At 35.6% G+C, this 17,556-nt stretch overlaps 1 protein-coding gene across 9 annotated transcripts in view; it reads right to left on the bottom strand.

Annotated features, from left to right (window-relative positions):
* Positions 1-17,556, bottom strand: part of RABGAP1L (RAB GTPase activating protein 1 like) — a 734,005-nt gene that overhangs the window by 225,353 nt on the left and 491,096 nt on the right. The window contains exon 1 of one of the 9 annotated variants that reach the window (XM_077157048.1): positions 1,568-1,799. The exons of the other annotated variants lie outside the window; for them this stretch is intronic. Within the exon in view, the coding sequence (XP_077013163.1) occupies positions 1,568-1,591 (24 nt within the window). The 5' untranslated portion in view covers positions 1,592-1,799. Of the gene's footprint in view, positions 1-1,567; positions 1,800-17,556 lie in introns of those variants that run through there. 9 annotated transcript variants of the gene reach the window in all.

Genomic DNA, 17,556 nt, shown 5'->3' with positions numbered 1-17,556 from the left:
GACTTTTCTGACCTCTGAAATCCTAAATTCTGGCTCTACCTTATTGGGAGAGGGGATTCCCAACACTGCTGATGGTAATCTCCTTTGTTGGTAGAAGCAATAAAATGATTATGGACGCAAATCCCATTCAAAATACTCTACACATTAACAAGCAGGCTAACACCTGACCAAACAACTGGACATCATCACTGAGTCAAGTAGAAACCTGAAATTACCCATCACATCGCCTTTCCAGCCTATTTGGAAAGTTAAACATGTTACCCTCTATTCTCTCTTAAATATGAAAAGCAAGCTCCTAGACAGTAACCCTAAAACTCACCATGTAACCTTTCATCTTCTGAGTAGAGGGGAAAGGTTCACTTCTCATTTCCAAATCTGAAAACCAGGGTATATTGTATCAAGCTGATTTGCACAGGAAAACACACCAACACCACCACTCAACCTCATATTAATCTCAATCTTCAGAACTAACCAAGAACTGATATTTTAAGAACTAATACAGCAGAATCACGCCAAAGAAAATGCTCAAGAATTTACAGTCATATATCCAGTTAGGAGGATGTGAAACTCTCAATAAATGGTACACAATTTTGACTGAAAAGAGATGACGAATATAGCAAGCGGTTGTACCTAAAGGAACGCTCTGGATAATAAACTCTCACCCCTCCAAGGGTGAAGTATTACCCGTATATGCTAGCAAACCAGAAATGGGTATATTCATCTTTGTGGATCCTTTTTCTCTCCTGTCCTTAGAAGAGTACTGACAGGAAGGAAAACAGTGGCATAAGAAAAAGTATTGAAAAAGAATGTGTGGGATAGGATTTGTTTAAGTTAAATTAGATAAACAGCTCTACTATTGTCTACTATGTCTCTGCGAAGGTATCAGAAGGATGTTACCAATTAGAAGAATTCAGAATATATATTTTTAAATTGCTGGCTGGGGTAGCCCCACCTTTTTCTCCATCTCCTGCTTCCTGCCACCTAGAGCAACTAACAGCCTGGTCTTCATAATAATGCACTGCAAAGTTTAAGAAGCAGCATCGCATCTCTTGGGGATAGCCAAGGAGCCTAGGTTTCAATATGACTTAGACAATCAGCAACTTTCTGATTAGGACTACCTAGGATTTAGCACCAAACTAATCATAACACTTTACATACCTGGTCATTACATGATAGGCCTTAATTCCTAACATCAGTATAGGACATTTTGGCAAAGAACTTCTGGATACACTGTTTTATTTGACTGTAATAATATCTGTTAGGTATACAGATAATTATTAATACCTCCATTTTACAAAGGAAATTCAAATATACTAGGTGATTTACCTGCGTTCACAGAATTAGGAAGAGAGCCCCAAATTTCCTGATTCAAATTCACTTATCTTTCCATCAGATCAGTGATTCTCAAACCTGGCTACTTATTAGAAACCACCTGGGGAGATTTTATAATACAGGACCCACATCTCAGATCAAACAAACATTTTTTGGGGTGGGGTATGACCATTCATATTTTTAAGGATTTCACATGAGATACTAATATGAATTCAGATTCAGAGCAAAGTATTACCAATGTTTTCAAGCTTGATTGCATATTAGAATCACCTAGGAACTTAACAGACTCTTAACAGAGTCTCTAAAAGTCTAATTTAATTGGGTCTGGGTGGGGCCCAAGATTTCCATATTATAATATGCAGACAAATGTGGGGATTATGACACAATGTTGTAACCAGAGAAACCAGGATTTAAGGGATGGTTTGATTACTGAATCATTAGATATTCCTTGTGGCTTTCTGTTATATTGGAATAGACAGAGGGAAATTCCTGAAATTTCTAAATTTATTACAGCTGCCCTGATCTCTGATAATGACCGTATAACCCTTATCTTCTGCCTCATCATTGTAAAGACTTGGCGACTAACCTTCATTTATACCCATTTATCCAGCTGTTCAACTTTAGAGTCCCGCCTGGCATGTGCAGTAGCTTATACTTTAACCTTCAAGTCACTTATACCTCATCATAATACTCCTCCATTTTCTTACCAGTGACCAAGCATGTAATCAATCTGTGCATGCCCAATAATTAGATCACCTCTAATTACATCATCTGGGGCCACTGTACTCATTATCCTAAACCCTGCCCATCTTTTCTCTAAGAAAACTATCAGAATTACTGCAGTTGAGGAGACAGATTTTGGGCTGCTAGGCCATTTGCTCTCCTACTATATGCCTAGTAATAAACCCTTTCTCTCTCTGAAGGGTTTCCTGGCATCTCAGAAATTGGTAACTGAGCACACATCCAGCAAAAGAATCCACAACCTTTGTCTGGTAAAATGTCTCTAACAAGTACATCTTAAACTTCTCTCACAAAGTCTTTTTATAATTATTTCTTAATATTTAAAATATTCCTAAAGGTTATTTGTGCAAAATTCTTGCAGTTGAACATCAAAATTTAATGCCACTGATACTTTTGGTCGACAAAGGTATTGGCATAAGATGCTCCACGGTGTAGTTCCTGACCCCACCCACACCCCCGAGTCTTTGAAAACCTAGCAAAAATTGACAAAGCCATCTTTCTCAGAATTCTGGAAAATAGTTAAAGGGTTGCAGTAACGCAGTGAGTGCTAAATAAAAAAAAAAGCAGAACTAAAAAACAGTAAGAGGATCATTGTGCCTTTGCTGGCCCCTGTTTTACTCCCTGCCCAATGCATTGTGCAGCCATCCTGCACTCCTATTTCTCCAGAAGGAGCAGATTAACTACTTTGTGCATACTATGATACCTGTATATTGGTGCCAATCTATCAGATGGCAGGCTAAAAGTCTGAACCAGGAAAGTTGCCTCTGGCTTTATTTCCCAAACTTCCCCAGAAGCCAGAAGCAGCATTCAGACAACTAAAGCAGTGTAGTTAATAATTAACACAAAACAGCCAGGAGCAAAGGATTACCTGATTTAAGTCACATAATACAGCACCCAGGAGGGAGAGAAAGTCTATTTCATAGGGTGCAGTAAGGGTGACATTAGAAAAACCATAAATGGGGAATTCCTAAGGCCATGAGTAAACACAAGCCAAGGACAAGATGCAGGCTCAGAAAATACAAAGAACCTAAATTTGACATTTGCCTTGGACTGATCTTCTTGATAGAAGGGCTAAACTCTGAAGAAGAGCACCAGCCAATGCAGAGCCACTTTTCAAAGAATGTGAAAGATGGTTATTATATTAGTTGTCTTTTTTTGTTAGGTTCTGACACTCCAGGAAATCTCTTAAATTTGTTGGATACAAACTTAAGAAACAGAAAGCTCAGGGATTAAACTTCAGTTAACACTTTAAAATACTAAAATATACAGGGAACAACAAAAGATTACAGGACGAACAAAGAAACAAGAACGATGGCCCATCCCTCAAAATGAGATAAAAACCCAGAAATCATCAATGAAGAAGAACATACTCTGGACATAGTGAGCAAAGATTAAAAGAAAACAAAACAAAACACAATGATCTTCAATATGACTGTGGTATTTTAAATGAGTTGTTATGTACCCCAGAAAAGAAGAAGTATAACAATCAGTATTTACAGATGACATGATCCTACAGATAGAAGTATCTGAAAAATCCATAACAAAGCTACTAGAGCTAAAAAACAAGTTCAGGGAAGCAATGAGATACCAAATCAACACAGAAAGCTCAGTAGGGTTTCTATATAGTAGTAATGAGCAAACCAAGGAGAAAGTAAGAAAAATATTCCAAACTGTATTGATAAAAGGATCAAATATCTTGGAACTAATTCAACCAAGGACTTGTACAAAGAAAACTACAAAAGATTGCTAAAAGAAATGAAAAAAGACCTAAATAAATGGAAGAACATTCCATGTTCATGGATTGGAAAACCAGATATTATTAAGATGTCAATTCTACCCAGTTTTACTTACAGAATCAACACAATCCCAATCAAAATTCCAATAGTCCATTTGCAGAAATGGAAAAGCCAATTATCAAATTTATATGGAAGGGTGAGGGGCCCAAATAGCCAAAATCTTGAGAAAGAAAAGCGAAGTTGGAGGTCTCATACTTCTTGACTTCAAAGCATATTACAAAGCCAGAATCATCAAAACAGCATAGTACTGGCACAAAGATAGCTACCTTGACTAATGAAATCAAACTGAGAATTCAGAAATAGACCCTCTCATCTATGGTTGATTGATTTTCCTATGTTGAACCACGCTCAAATTTCTGCAACTAATCCTACTTGGTCTTGGTGCATAATTCTTTCAATATGCTTCTGGATTCAACTTGCTAGTATTTTATTGAGGATTTTTGCATCTGTGTTTACCAGATAAATTACTCTGTAGTTTTCCTCTCTTGTGGTGTCTTTTTCTGGCATTGTTATTAGATTAATGTTGATTTCACAGAATTAATTGGGAAGAATTCCTTCCTCCATGACTTTTAAGTGGACTCACAGAAATCATTCTGAGACGAGTGTGCACACTAGGTAAAAGCAGAATTACCTTACAGACATTGCAAAAGAGGTAGGAAGGAAGGGCAATATTGTCTTTCCACATAAGATTTTGTTTGGAAAAAGGATTCTGCCTAGTAATTTTTTTTCTAGGCCATAATTTTTTCTTGTTAATCAACTTCATATATTTCCCAAGCAGAGTTTATTTTATGCCAATTTTAATTTTCTTAAGGACTCTGGACTTGTGACCCTCAGACATGAACAATTCTATGAATCTCTGGTTAGAACTAAAGGCATTTTCTCTCAGACAATACTGTGGATAGACACTACATCCTGGTAAACTCACTGTGCACTGGAAATGTGAATATTCAGGTGTAAATGAAATCAATCATGAAGTGTCTGACAGTAGGGGGGGGGGAACCCAACCATCAAGAGAAGAGTACTATATATTCAACACAGCAAAAAAAAAAAAAAAAAAAAGTTTTTATACTTAAAGTCAAGAAATTTTCCAGAATTTAATTGAATTATTGGGATTAATTTGTTTAGCTTTTCATTTTTCATCACTGAAATTTTTTTTACCACAATATCAAAGGAAAGAGCTGGGTAACACATTACAAATAGAAATAAAAGTTTCAATTGAATTTTGAATTAGTTCTAATTAAGTACTTGGAAATTATAGTGTTTGGGCAATAAATGGTTGGATTTCGAAGAATATAATTCTCTAAACAATTTCTATTAACAATGTTACTGCTGAGAGTAAAAGTTAAGAAATTAGTCTGCAGTGTCTTTTGTAGAGAATATCTATTCCTTTTCTCCTCTAAAAGAAATCAATTTCTGATTGCTGGTTCAAGAGAATGTGTGAAAAAGAAGACCAGGATGGGCGGGCCATGGCGGCTCATGAGGCAGAATTCTCGCCTGCTATGCTGGAGACCCGGGTTCGATTCCTGGTGCCTGTCCATGTAAAAAAAAAAAAGAATAGAAAACCAGGATATCTTTACTAGGCTTTGATATTTAAATGGGATTTCCAGGCGATTTGAATGCATATTAAAATGTGAGAAGTAGTTGCTACAGTTACTTTTATTTCTAAGAGTTTATGATTCTATAATAACAAAATCTGACTCTTTCAAAGGTAAATGTCTTCAAAGTAAAATAAAAATAAACTCAACCTGAGAATAATATTTTAGCGAAAGGAACGGACTGTGCTAGGCATATGACAAGTACTATCGTATTTAATCCTCACAATACACCCAAGAAGTGGATATTATTATTTTCTTTTTACAGCAGAGCAAACAAGTACTAAGAAGTGAGTGATTTGCCCAAGGGTACACAGCCTGTGAGCAGTTTCTGGTTGAATGACAAAGTCTTTCTCACTTCAAATACTTTACTGCTTTTATACCACTGGCTAGGAAAACAACTTTAAAAAAGTTGCCCTGTATAGTCATAAAAATAAACAACATGAGACTTACATCAATCAATTAATACATAATTGTTCATTTATGGACCTAGGACCAAGATATTCTGAGAAGAGAGACATGTGAGCAAGAAAAAAAATTAAGCAGAATATAATGAGTATAAAATCTTGTGATGTAATAAGTGTTAAACACAATAAGAATTGAAACATAATTTTACATACAAAATAAATAAATAAACCACAGACCACAAAGTTTCAATCAGGCCACAATGTTTGCTTCTTTTTCCATTTCATCTATTTTTTTGCATTTTTTAGACATTATATACCTAATTCAGCCTTATGGTTCAAAATAGAACCTACTGCCCACAAACAGCAGGTGGCACCACACACCAACAAAGGCAGACAAAAAGTCAAACTCAAGCTGCCAAAATTGATAACTTTTATAAATGACTCAAACTTTCTAAAACGCTTCATAATAACGACAGATAATTTAAATGACCTACTTTTCATAATTCATTAAATATTTAGAAGTGTTAGGTTTTGATTTAACCTTGTTCATCAAAAAGTTTGTGAAAAAATAAAAAACAAATAGTAATCTTAATTTATAAAAAGTCTGTTGAAAACCAATTTATAAGTAGAACTTATTAATACAGATATTCGCTCAAAAGTCCTAACATGAAAAACCTAACCCAGAAGAGATTTCTAGGAGAATAAAAATTTAAAGGGAAAATTCAAAGTGCCAAGTTATCAAACAAGCAAAAAAGTCTAAAATATAAGTTAAAGACTTTAAATAATTTTTATACCCTCAATACTGACTTCAATCAATAAAAATAATTTATGCTACAATTCATGAGGAATCGTACTTTTTTTCCACCCAATCACATGGTAATTCTTAGATTCCAAGCACTCCAAAAGCACTGTCTCAAAATATAATACAAATCTAGGGGGCATGCTAAATGCAGTGTTACTTTTAAATTATAAGTGAGCCCTTCCCTTCTTTGACCCAGGAAGCCAACAGGCAAACAAACATTACTACAGAGGCTATTTTGTTCTTGGAAACATAGGTTTCTGCACCATAATTTTTCAAAGATAGAAAGGAGGTTTCACAGATACAATTTCTATAAAAGTCATAGGGCAGTGCACCAGTGGCTCAGTGGTAGAATCCTTGCCTGTTGTGCTGGAGACCTGGGTTTGATACCCAGAGCTTGCCCATGTCAAAAAATGAAAGAACAACAACAAAAAGTTATAGAAGGAAAAATGAAAGATTAAAAAAAAAAAGTAGAAAAAGTAAACCAAAGTAAACGGTTAAACATTATTGATGCTTCCAATTTGTGAAATCTAAATTCCACTCAATCTGTCTTCCCAAAGAGAAAATTTGTGGGGGAGCAAAGAGGAAAACATGCTTCCAGAAGTTGAAAAAAAAATCACCAAAATTTTCCTGCAATATATTCGTATTTTTCAATCTTTAAATTATGTATGTGGTGCTGCAGAAAGAGGATAATGTTTTCCACTGTCCCAAGCAAGTGTTTTTCCTGGATAAAATGTAACAATAATACTTCTTAAGAGTGTAAGTTAAAGTTTACTTTGACCTTCAACTGCACTAGTTCACTTTGGGTCCACACAATGGAAATCCATTTAGCAAAAGGCTCTTGGGCTAGGTGAGTGCTTTCTTCCCATTGTCTTCATTACAGTCCTGCCCTGCCTCATTCCCTCCCACTCAGCTGTAAGAATCCATCAAAGGGTCCCCAAGCCAGACCACTTCTTTAAGAATCAAGTATGACCTCTACTTCTGAAATATGAACTCATCTACCATCCTCTACCTCCTCTGCTGACACATCCAACCAATCACCATCAACTCTCACCTGGGCAGTAGCCCCTAACTCTCTGTTCCTATCTCCTTCCAGGCTTGTCACAACAGTCATAGCGATTTTAGAAACAAGGCAGACCATGCAATTGCACGCTTAAAAACTTTCAATGGTTTCTCACAGCACTTGGGATAACCCCCCATGTCCTCAGCATGGCCACCAAGCTCCCATGTAATTTGGTTCCACCTACCTCTCTTACCAACTGCTCTCTGTGTTCTAGAAGTTCTGACTTCTAATTCTTCCTACCCAAGAGCCTCACACACACACTACCCCACCCATACCCTGGAATTTCTCCTACTCATCTCTCAGATCTCTGCTTTAAATGTCACTTACTCAGAGAGACCATACTTGAAACTCTAATCTAAAATAGGTTTCCTTGTTACGCAATCTTGAGGCAGCTTGTACTTTCCCTTTATAGCACTTATTAAAATTTATAATAATATTTTTTTGTGTATTTATTATCTTTCTGCCCACTAGCCTATTAGCTCCATGGAAGCAAAGGCATTCTGTCTGCCCTATTAACATGGTATCAGTTATATATATAGCTCAATGTTGGCACATCCTAGGTGTTTAATATTTATTAAATACATGGCTGAATTAATGAATAAGAACATTCCTTTAAGTAAGTGTATTTGTTTCTTTAGATATTTAATTGGTGAGCCATTCATTATTTTTCTAGAGAAAAAGCCTCACTTTGAAACAGTTTTGCAGCATATGCTGCTCCTTTTTTGGCCTTTCTGTCATCCTCCTAATTGCTATAAGCACTAATCTGTCTCACATTCATGTCTGGCATTAAATAGCCATCCATTTTTCATACCTTTTCAATGTTTTTGAAAGAAAATTACTCATAAGTCCTTTTAGATTCCCATATGAACCTTCAGTAAACCTTTAAATATCTAGTTATCTGGCGACACAATGCAACATACTAACGTATTCTATGAATTCTTTTTTCTATCAAATATAAGAAACCACTAATCTATTAAGTTTTATATACATTGTATAATGTGTCCCCTCCCCCATAATTCCACAATATGTAGTACTATTAGAAAAGTTCAGTATTATACCACACATTCTTTTTTTTCTCTTATAGTATAATGTATACAAAGCAAAGAAATAAAAAAGCAATCATTTTCAAAGCACTCTTCAAAAAGTGGTTACAGGATAGACCCCAGAGTTTGTCATGGGCTACCATATAATCCTCTCATATTTTTCCTTCTAGCTGCTCCAGGATATAGGAGACTAGAGATTTTAAAGACATTTTTATTCTCACAATCGAGTTTTTTTTCTTCTCTTTTTTCTTTTGTGAACAATAACATATTTTTAAATGTATGATTACTTTATACATTCTTAAATGTATAAAGATAAAAGGCACCGATGCTAGAAGACAAACTTGTAAAAGCCATGGACAATTCACAATGTCAGCATTTATCCTTAGTGTTTAATTCTCAATGGATATATTCCAGTTGATCATTAAAACACAACTATCTTGGCTCTACCAGAATTACCCTTCTAAAACATCAATTTCATCATGCATTACCCTGATTTAAACTTTCAGTGGCTTGCCATTTATATAATTGTGCTTTCCAAACTGGACTTCGCCAAACCCCAGAGGCAAAGAGACTGGTGTACAGGAGAAAAAATAGATAAGGCAGATATGCTAGATCTTCTTGGAAAGACAATTTTTAGTTGGATATGTGAAGGAGAAATTTATACTAAGACAATGATGGCTCTACTGGAGAGCAAAATGCAAAATTTACATGAATTTTTAATATGAGGAAATGCAACTTTAAGAAAGCTTCAGGTTTGGGCTATTATATGTTAGGCATATAACAGATACTCAATAAATGCATCAAAAAGACGTCACAGAGAATATTCATTCATTTATCAAATAAATAATGACTACTATGGCCCAGCAATTTGTGGGATCCAGCTGCGGACCTGAACAGACATGGGTGCCTCCCTACATAGACTTACAATGGTGGAAGGTACAGAAACCGTAGCATACAGTGGGCTAAGTGCTAAGATAGGTGAAATACAGACTACCATGAGAAAATACAGAATAGTCATTAAATCAGTCCTAAGTAGGAATAATTTGGAAAGGCTTCCCAAAGGAAGCAACTTCTAAGGTACAGCTGAAGGCTAGGCAGGGTTAGGAGAATGCATCTGAGTATGGATAGAGAAGGGAGTATTAAAGAGCTGAATAGTGTTCTGGGAAACAGTAAACTGTTAGTTAATTTGTAAATCCATGGAAATGTTAACTCAATCTCTAGAAATGTGGACCAAAACAGTAGAGTTTCATAAATTAAGATCTATTTCTAAAAGCAAATGGTGAAACAGTGGAAAGTATGAGGCCTGAAATAAATGTTCTATGTAACTCCTAGAACAGAAATGGTAAAAACTTTATATTTTTATTTATTTTTTCAATCATGCATGCATTATTCATTCATTCACTCAGTGAACATGCATTGAAAATCTACCCTATGCCAACGCTTGGGAAAAGAGCCCCCCAAAACAATGCCTGCCCCCAGAAATTCTTTCTCTAATGGGAGATTAAAGGCCTCAAAGGGCACTAAATGGTCTTTGAGTTTCAAACCATAACTGAAATAAGATAAGAATTGGACTTATAAACAATAAAAAGTAGTATCAAAATAATTTTACATACAGGAGTACTTCGTTCATGTGAGATAAATGCTACTGAAGAACAAATCATATATTCTTTGCGCCTATGCTATAATCTTAAAAATGCTTTACCCATATTTTAAATGACTTTATTTGGCAATAGCTAAGTGCTTAAATCTCATAATGATGTAGTCAAATTGTTACTGATCTGTAAGCAAACGCTACTTAAACTCTGATAGTGCCTATGTAAGGCAAAATAATTTTTAAACTTTTTATTATGAAAACTTTCAAAGAGATGAAGTATAGCTTTAAATACATTATCATTCAGCTAATTTTTTTGTTTATTTCTTTCTCTACTTTTGATGATGGGGGGCTGGAGTATTTTAAAGCAAATCCTAAACACTATCTTGTTTCACCTGTAAGTATTTCAGTATGTATATCTCACAGATAATTTTTAAAAAATGTAACCACCACAACATTATCTCAATCAATAAAATAAATAATAATTCCTTAGTGTCATCTTAATGATATTAAGATGTTAATGCCCAATTGATGTTCAGAAGTTTCTGACTCTCTCAAAAATATCCTTTTATATTTTACTTGTTATAATCAGGATCGAAACAAGGTCCAAACATTTCATTGGTTGATAAATCTCCTTATTAATTGTGATAATTTACTTTCCTTGCACTTTTTTTTTTTTAATGCCACTTGTTTATTGAAGAAACTGGGTTACTTCCCTTACAGAATTTCCTAAATTCTGGATTTGGTTGACTATATTCTCATGTTAACATTTGTATTATACCTTTATTTCCTGAATGCTATTAACTAGAGGTAAAGGTTTAATAAGAATAAGGTTAATTTTTTTCTGCCAAGAATATTTCAGGGTGGGACTGATCAATGGGTTCAGATGTTGTTACTCCAGTTCACAATATTTTCACTTAATAATTTTAGAAACCACTGAATCATTGCCTGGAACCATTATTTAACTGGAGATTCCAAAATGATGATTTTTCTAAATCTATCATTTCTTTTATATTTATGAGCTATTATTTTAATGAAGAACTTTCATCAATTGAAATACAGTCCCTAGAGGAAAGACAGAATAAATGTTTCATTGTTACAAAAAGATTTTAAAAACAATCACTCCTTAATGTGCCTACTTTAAAGTTTAGAGTTTTGAAAAGTTTTATCCCTGATGAAAACTATTTAGAAGTTTTCTAATAAAGCTATTTAGGAGTCTTTTAAGGGTTCTTAAAAGAGAACCTTTACAAGAGAGGTAATGTAACATAAGTGTGAAGTTCCTTTTGACTTAAGTTCAATTAAGTAAATTGCAAAGGCTATGTAGCTGATGGCCCTTCTCCAATATTTCAACAGAGTTTTCAAACATTTTCTGATTTATTGTTCTGTTGGTTCTAAATCTGAATAATTCTGGAAGATTCTTCTGCAAATGGGAAATGTACAACAGAGAGAAAGAAGACACTGACTAAAAGTAAGATAAAATATCTTAAAAATATTAACATAAATGCAATGGCATTAATTGTAATGCTTTTATTTCAGTATTTTATAGACGAGAAAATAGGAAGTAGAGTAAGCTAACATCAGATTACTGGCATGTTCAAGGTAAGAAAGCAATCCAAATATCTAGATACCAGGTCTTGTGCCAAATGAATTAAAGGAAGAAAAGGCAGGCAGGTACACAGGCAGTAGTAAGGAAGGAAAGATGAGAGGAAAGAAGGAAAAATCAAATAGAACATTTATGGAGCTACTACTGTAAAGCAGCTTCTATTTACTGCACCTGCCCTCTGAATTTGCATTGTGAATCGCTGTAGAGTATAGCTTATGTTTTCAAAGAATATTCTAGAAAAATAGTTTTCTTCCCAGCTTAAAATCCATTATGGAACTTTTCACTCTTTTAGGACAAAAATCCAAGCTCTATAAAGGCTTGTATCTGGTTGTATATTTCACCATTCCCTACCTCCTATCTTTCTTACTAGTTATACTATAGTTCCTTGAATGTGCCAGAGTTTCTCGTGACTCCACACCTTTTGACACGTTATTCTGCCTGCTGTTACTGCTCCTCCTCTTCTTTGCCTGGATATTAATCATAATGAGAAATTCAGCTCCTCTGGGAAACCTTTCCGAAATTCCCCCTAGTTTGGATTAGGTGTTCCTTCTGATGCATTCATCTCCAATGAAACACCATTCTCAGTAAAGCAGGTTGAAGCATAGGAAATTCAAAGTATTCAATATTAAAAATTTTCAATAATTTTTAAATAATGTTTTTATTTACCAAAAAATAAAATGGCAATTCCTGTGGTTCAACCTACTACAAGAGTCTCTCTATTTTGTCTATGACCAGTGCAACCTGCTTCCTCCCCAAAACATCTTTTAGTTCTGTGTCTTTATCACTACACACTATGACAGGCTTAAAATAGAACACTATAAATGTTGACTAAGGGCTCAGTTTGGTCAATTTGTACACAATGAGTACAAGCAAGTATCTGAAGATCCACATTTTAGAAGACAAACTGGCAATAGAACCCTCTTCCTTCAGGTTGAAGCACAGAAGATTTCTGATAGCCATCTAACAGTAATGGAAGAAGTTTCAGATAAAAAAAATAAACTAGTCACATTCATATTCCCACATCGTTATTGAGCAAAGTGTTCCTCCTACAGTCATACTGTCAGACTTACACATAAAAAAGCCATTATAGCAAAACCCATTCATGTCATGTAGAATCTTTTAAGCTTGTCGGTTATTTTTATTTTTAAAGAAATAAGTTTAGTCAAAGTTGGAGTGACTGATAACAACCTTAAAAAAATGTCTTGAGTATCAGCTCATATTTCTATTAAAATAAAAAAAGATGATTGTGAATCTTATTTTTAAAAACTTCTAATATTATGGAAAAAGGAGAATTTTTAAAATTTTCAAAAGGGATTCTTTGTGTTTAGTATTTATGGACTACTAAATAAATGTCTTTACTTATGGGATGCCTTTTCTGCATCCCATAAGTTTTAGTATGATGCATTTTCATTTTCATTCGGTGAAATGACATAAACAATATGCTACAATACTACTGGCATTTATAATGATACAAATGCTTATCTTTACTGCAGGTCTTTATTTCTCCGTGCTGCTCTGAACCACTGTCTAGAGGCCTTTCCTTTCAGTCTGTACAACTCCATTTAGCTTTGCTTGTAGGGCAGTTCTAGTCATAATGAACATCCTCAGCTTTTGCTTATATGAGAGTATCTTTCTCTCTCCTAATTTTTTAAAGAACGTCTCACCAGATACAAAATTCTTGCCTGGCAGTTATTTTCATTCACACTTTAAGTATTTCAATCTACTGTTTCTTGCCTCCAAAATTTCTGAGGAGAAACTGGTACTCCTACTAGTTAGGACTCCTTGTACGTAACACCTAGCTTTTTCTTGCATTTTCAGAATTCTATCCTTGTCCTTTGTATTTGATAACATCACCAACATATCATGGGGTGTATTTTCCTTCATGTTCATCCTCTTTGGAGTTCTCTCTGTTTCTTGGATGTACATAGTCATGTCTTTTACTGAGTTTGATAAGTTCCCTGTCATTCCTTACAATATTCCGTTTACCCCTCTCTTTCTTCTCCTTTGCAACTCCCATAATTCATATATTTATACACTTGATGGTGTACTAGAGGAGTCTTAGGCTATTCTTCTTTTAATGATTCTTTTTTCCTGACATTTCAATTGTTTTGTCTTCAAGATCATTGATTCTTTCTTCTGCCAGCTTTAATCTGCTCTTGAAACGCTCCTTGGAATTTTTCCTTTTAGTTTTGTGGTTTTCAATTCCAGTGGCTGTTTGATTCTTTTTAAAATTTCCATTCTTTATTTAGTGTGCTGGTTTGAATCTATTATGTACCCGAGAAAAGCCATGTTTTAACACTGACCTAATCTTGTAGGAGCAGCCATTTCTTTTAGTTCCGATTTAATAGTGTAGTGTGAAACTTTTGATTAGATTATCTCCTTAGAGATGTGGCATGGCCAGTTGAGAGTGACCTTTTGATTAGGTGGAGATGTGGCCCACTCATTCCAGGTGGGCTGTGATTAGTTTATTGGAATCCTTTAAAAGAGGAAACATTTTGGAGAGTCAGAAATGACAGACACCTTAGAGCTGACAGACAGCACATGTAGATACTTGAAGAACAGTTGCTTCAGAGAACAAAGACACTGATGTTTAGAGATGCTTGGAGCCCAGGAGATGTTGGCATCAGATGTTAAGCAAGCCAGAACCTGGAGAGAGCCAAGGTAAACCAAGAGATGAAAGCCACCCCTGGAGAAGTAAAATGAGGAACCTCCACAGGAACAGAGGCTGAAAGCAACACAGCCTAGGAGCAAAGGACAAGCAAATGCCAGTAACATGACTTACCAGCTGACAGAGCTGTTCTAGAACTATTGGCCTTTCTTGAATTAAGGTATCTTTCCCAGGATGTTGTAGTTTGAATATTTTCATAGGCTTAGAATTTTAAACTGAAAGGCTGATTCTGGGAGGGGCATGCAAGACAAAACTTTCCCAAGTCAGTCTTTCCCAGGGAAAATAGGGTCAGGAACAACAAGGAGAGGCAGACCAGCTCCAAAGTTCCCTAGGAAGGGTATCAGGAAGGGCACAAAGAGCTTCTCTGACAGCTTCCCATAGTTGGGATTTCCTGGCCTGCCCAACAAATGCAGTCGTTCAACTAACTGTCCCCCACATCCCTGAGGAAGTGTCCTTAAGTACTCACTGCCTCTGCCCCTATATGAGGCAAGCTGAAACAACAGCTGCTCTCAAAGCCTGGCCCTCAGGTATCTAAATCTGCTAATCAAATGAGTGATAAGTACTCACAGTGCCCAACACCAGTCTTGGGGAAGAGGGTTTTTATAATCTCTTCTGTTACCAATGAGGTAACCAGGGTTGGGCCCCAGAAGGGCTGGCTGGAAGAGTTTGGGACAGGTGCTGGCTACTGCAACTTGCAGAAAGCAATTTACTGATCTTTACCATACTTTATCAGCTTCTTTTCTTGCTCTTTCCTGGATGCTGCAGTGCTTTTCCAGCCTACAGAGTTTCAAAGTAGTTGTTTCTAACGGTTCCCACCTGTTTAATAATTATTTTGGTGGAAGAACTGAGTTCTGGAACTCCCTACTCTACCATCTTCCTACAATCCCTAACATAGTATTTCTTACAAATATTGAATTTGAGTTTCTTAACATGGGTCATGTACTCTCCAGTTCATCTTTGTTCCCATTTCTCCCTTTTATTTTATACCTAGTTCATTTCACTCATTTTTATTCATCTGAGTTTGTCATATCTAATTTAAATAATTACTTAAAATAGGTACATTAAGTAAAAGTTGAGGAAAGCGCTGATTCTTTTTATTTTATGTAACCAAAGCTCAAGTTTCTGAAGGGTTTTAACCAAGTGCCAGATTGAATCCAAGAATTTTTTCTTCTTGAATTTTGGAAGATTTGTCAGATTTTGACTGGGAGTAATTTTATGACTTAAAGATCAGGGAGAAGGAAGGGGTGAAACTCTATGAGGGTCTAATCCCTATTTGTTATCAAGTCTAGAAAAGAGCTGACAGATGAAGATAGTTGATATAGTTGACAAAAAAATATAATGGAGGGTTATCAACAAATTTCGGATAAAATCTGAATTTATCTATAATTACCACAGATAATTTTAAATTTGCTTATACTTCTTAGAGGAAAATAAACAGACAATTTTTTTTTATTTTTTATGTGTGCAAAAACAATTTTAAGAAGTCATTTGTATCTGAGAAGATGGTCTGGTGGCCATGGCAACCTTTGGGATCTGTCTTGTAACTACTTTATGAAGAGTGCTTTGAAAACTATTGCTTTTTTTTCCTTTGCTTTGTATGTATGTTATACAATAAAAAAAGTTTTAAAAAAATGTCACTTGTACTAATGGGATAAAGAAGGTGTCAGAAAGCTGATTATGCTATAAGGAAGGAGAGGGTCCTACATCTGAGGGAACACTGGTACTTCAGTCCACTGTACCCACTGTGGCTGTAATTTCATCATGACCTTCTCTCCTGTCTTTATTTCCCCAAAAGTAGAAATGAATTCATATAGGCCATTTAGAGTCTCAATACTTTACTAAATGTCAACCAGCATAATACATGATGATAAATGATACCAAGGCTCTCAAAAATGGATAGAATTATTAAATATCAAAAGCTAAGTAAAATTCAATTCAGCTATCGATGAGGTAGGACAGGATTTTCTCTCTTCTTTCATCCCAAGTCATAACACACTCTCCTTTTTTCCTTTTGGAACTGGGCACATACTGAACTAGCATAACAGAAGAGGGTCTTTGTAAGACAACTCCAGGAAGAGAAATGAGGTAGAGATTCTTAGGAGCAAAGTTATGCCAAGAGGATTAATCTTTGCAGGGGGAAATATCTGATTATCTTGCAGATGATATTTCCTGAGGGCCAGTTCCCTCAAGGCAATTCTGTTTCACTCTCTTTTTCAAACTGGTCAGATATGAAACATTCTCCAGGACAAAACCAGGTGAAACTCAGTAACTGAAAACCCAGGGTACAAACCTAGAAGAAGGAAGACCCCAGGGCAAAGGACTAAAAGGAGAAAGTAAAAGGAGGAGACAAAGGGAGATAAGTAAAGAGAGAAGAAGCTTCAGAGAGAGGTTCCCAGAGGATGAATTCTATACAGATTACAACACGTAACTAAGCAGCTTGGAGAAAAGAACTGCTCTACAGGTCCTCCAAGACTCACTGGTTTATCCACTTGCCTGTTGATGGGCACCTGGATTGTTTCCATCTCTTGGCAACTTTGGATAGTACAACCATGAATGTCAGTGTATGAATGTCTGTGCGTGTCACTGCCCTCAGGTCTTCTGGGTATATACCATGTATTGGCATTGCCAGGTCAGAGGGCAACTCAATATTCAGTTTTCTGAGGAAATGCCAAACTGACTTCCACAGTGGCTGAACCATTATACATTCCCACCAGTAGTGAATAACTGTTAAATTTCTCCACATTCTCTCCAATATTTACAGTTTTCTCTGTTTAACAGCAGCCATTCTTACAGGTGTGAGGTGACATCTCATTGTTGTCTTAATTTGCATATCCCTTATAGCCAATGCAGATGTGCAGTCTTCATCTGTATTTGCTCTCCAGAAAAGTGTCTATTCATATCCTCTGTCCATTTTACAATTG

The sequence above is a fragment of the Tamandua tetradactyla genome, chromosome 4 (genome assembly GCF_023851605.1).
Source record: "Tamandua tetradactyla isolate mTamTet1 chromosome 4, mTamTet1.pri, whole genome shotgun sequence".
In the NCBI taxonomy this organism is placed as follows: Eukaryota; Metazoa; Chordata; class Mammalia; order Pilosa; family Myrmecophagidae; genus Tamandua; species Tamandua tetradactyla.
The sequence above is the reverse complement of the archived record's forward strand: the minus strand, read 5'-3'. Positions and strand labels throughout refer to the sequence as shown.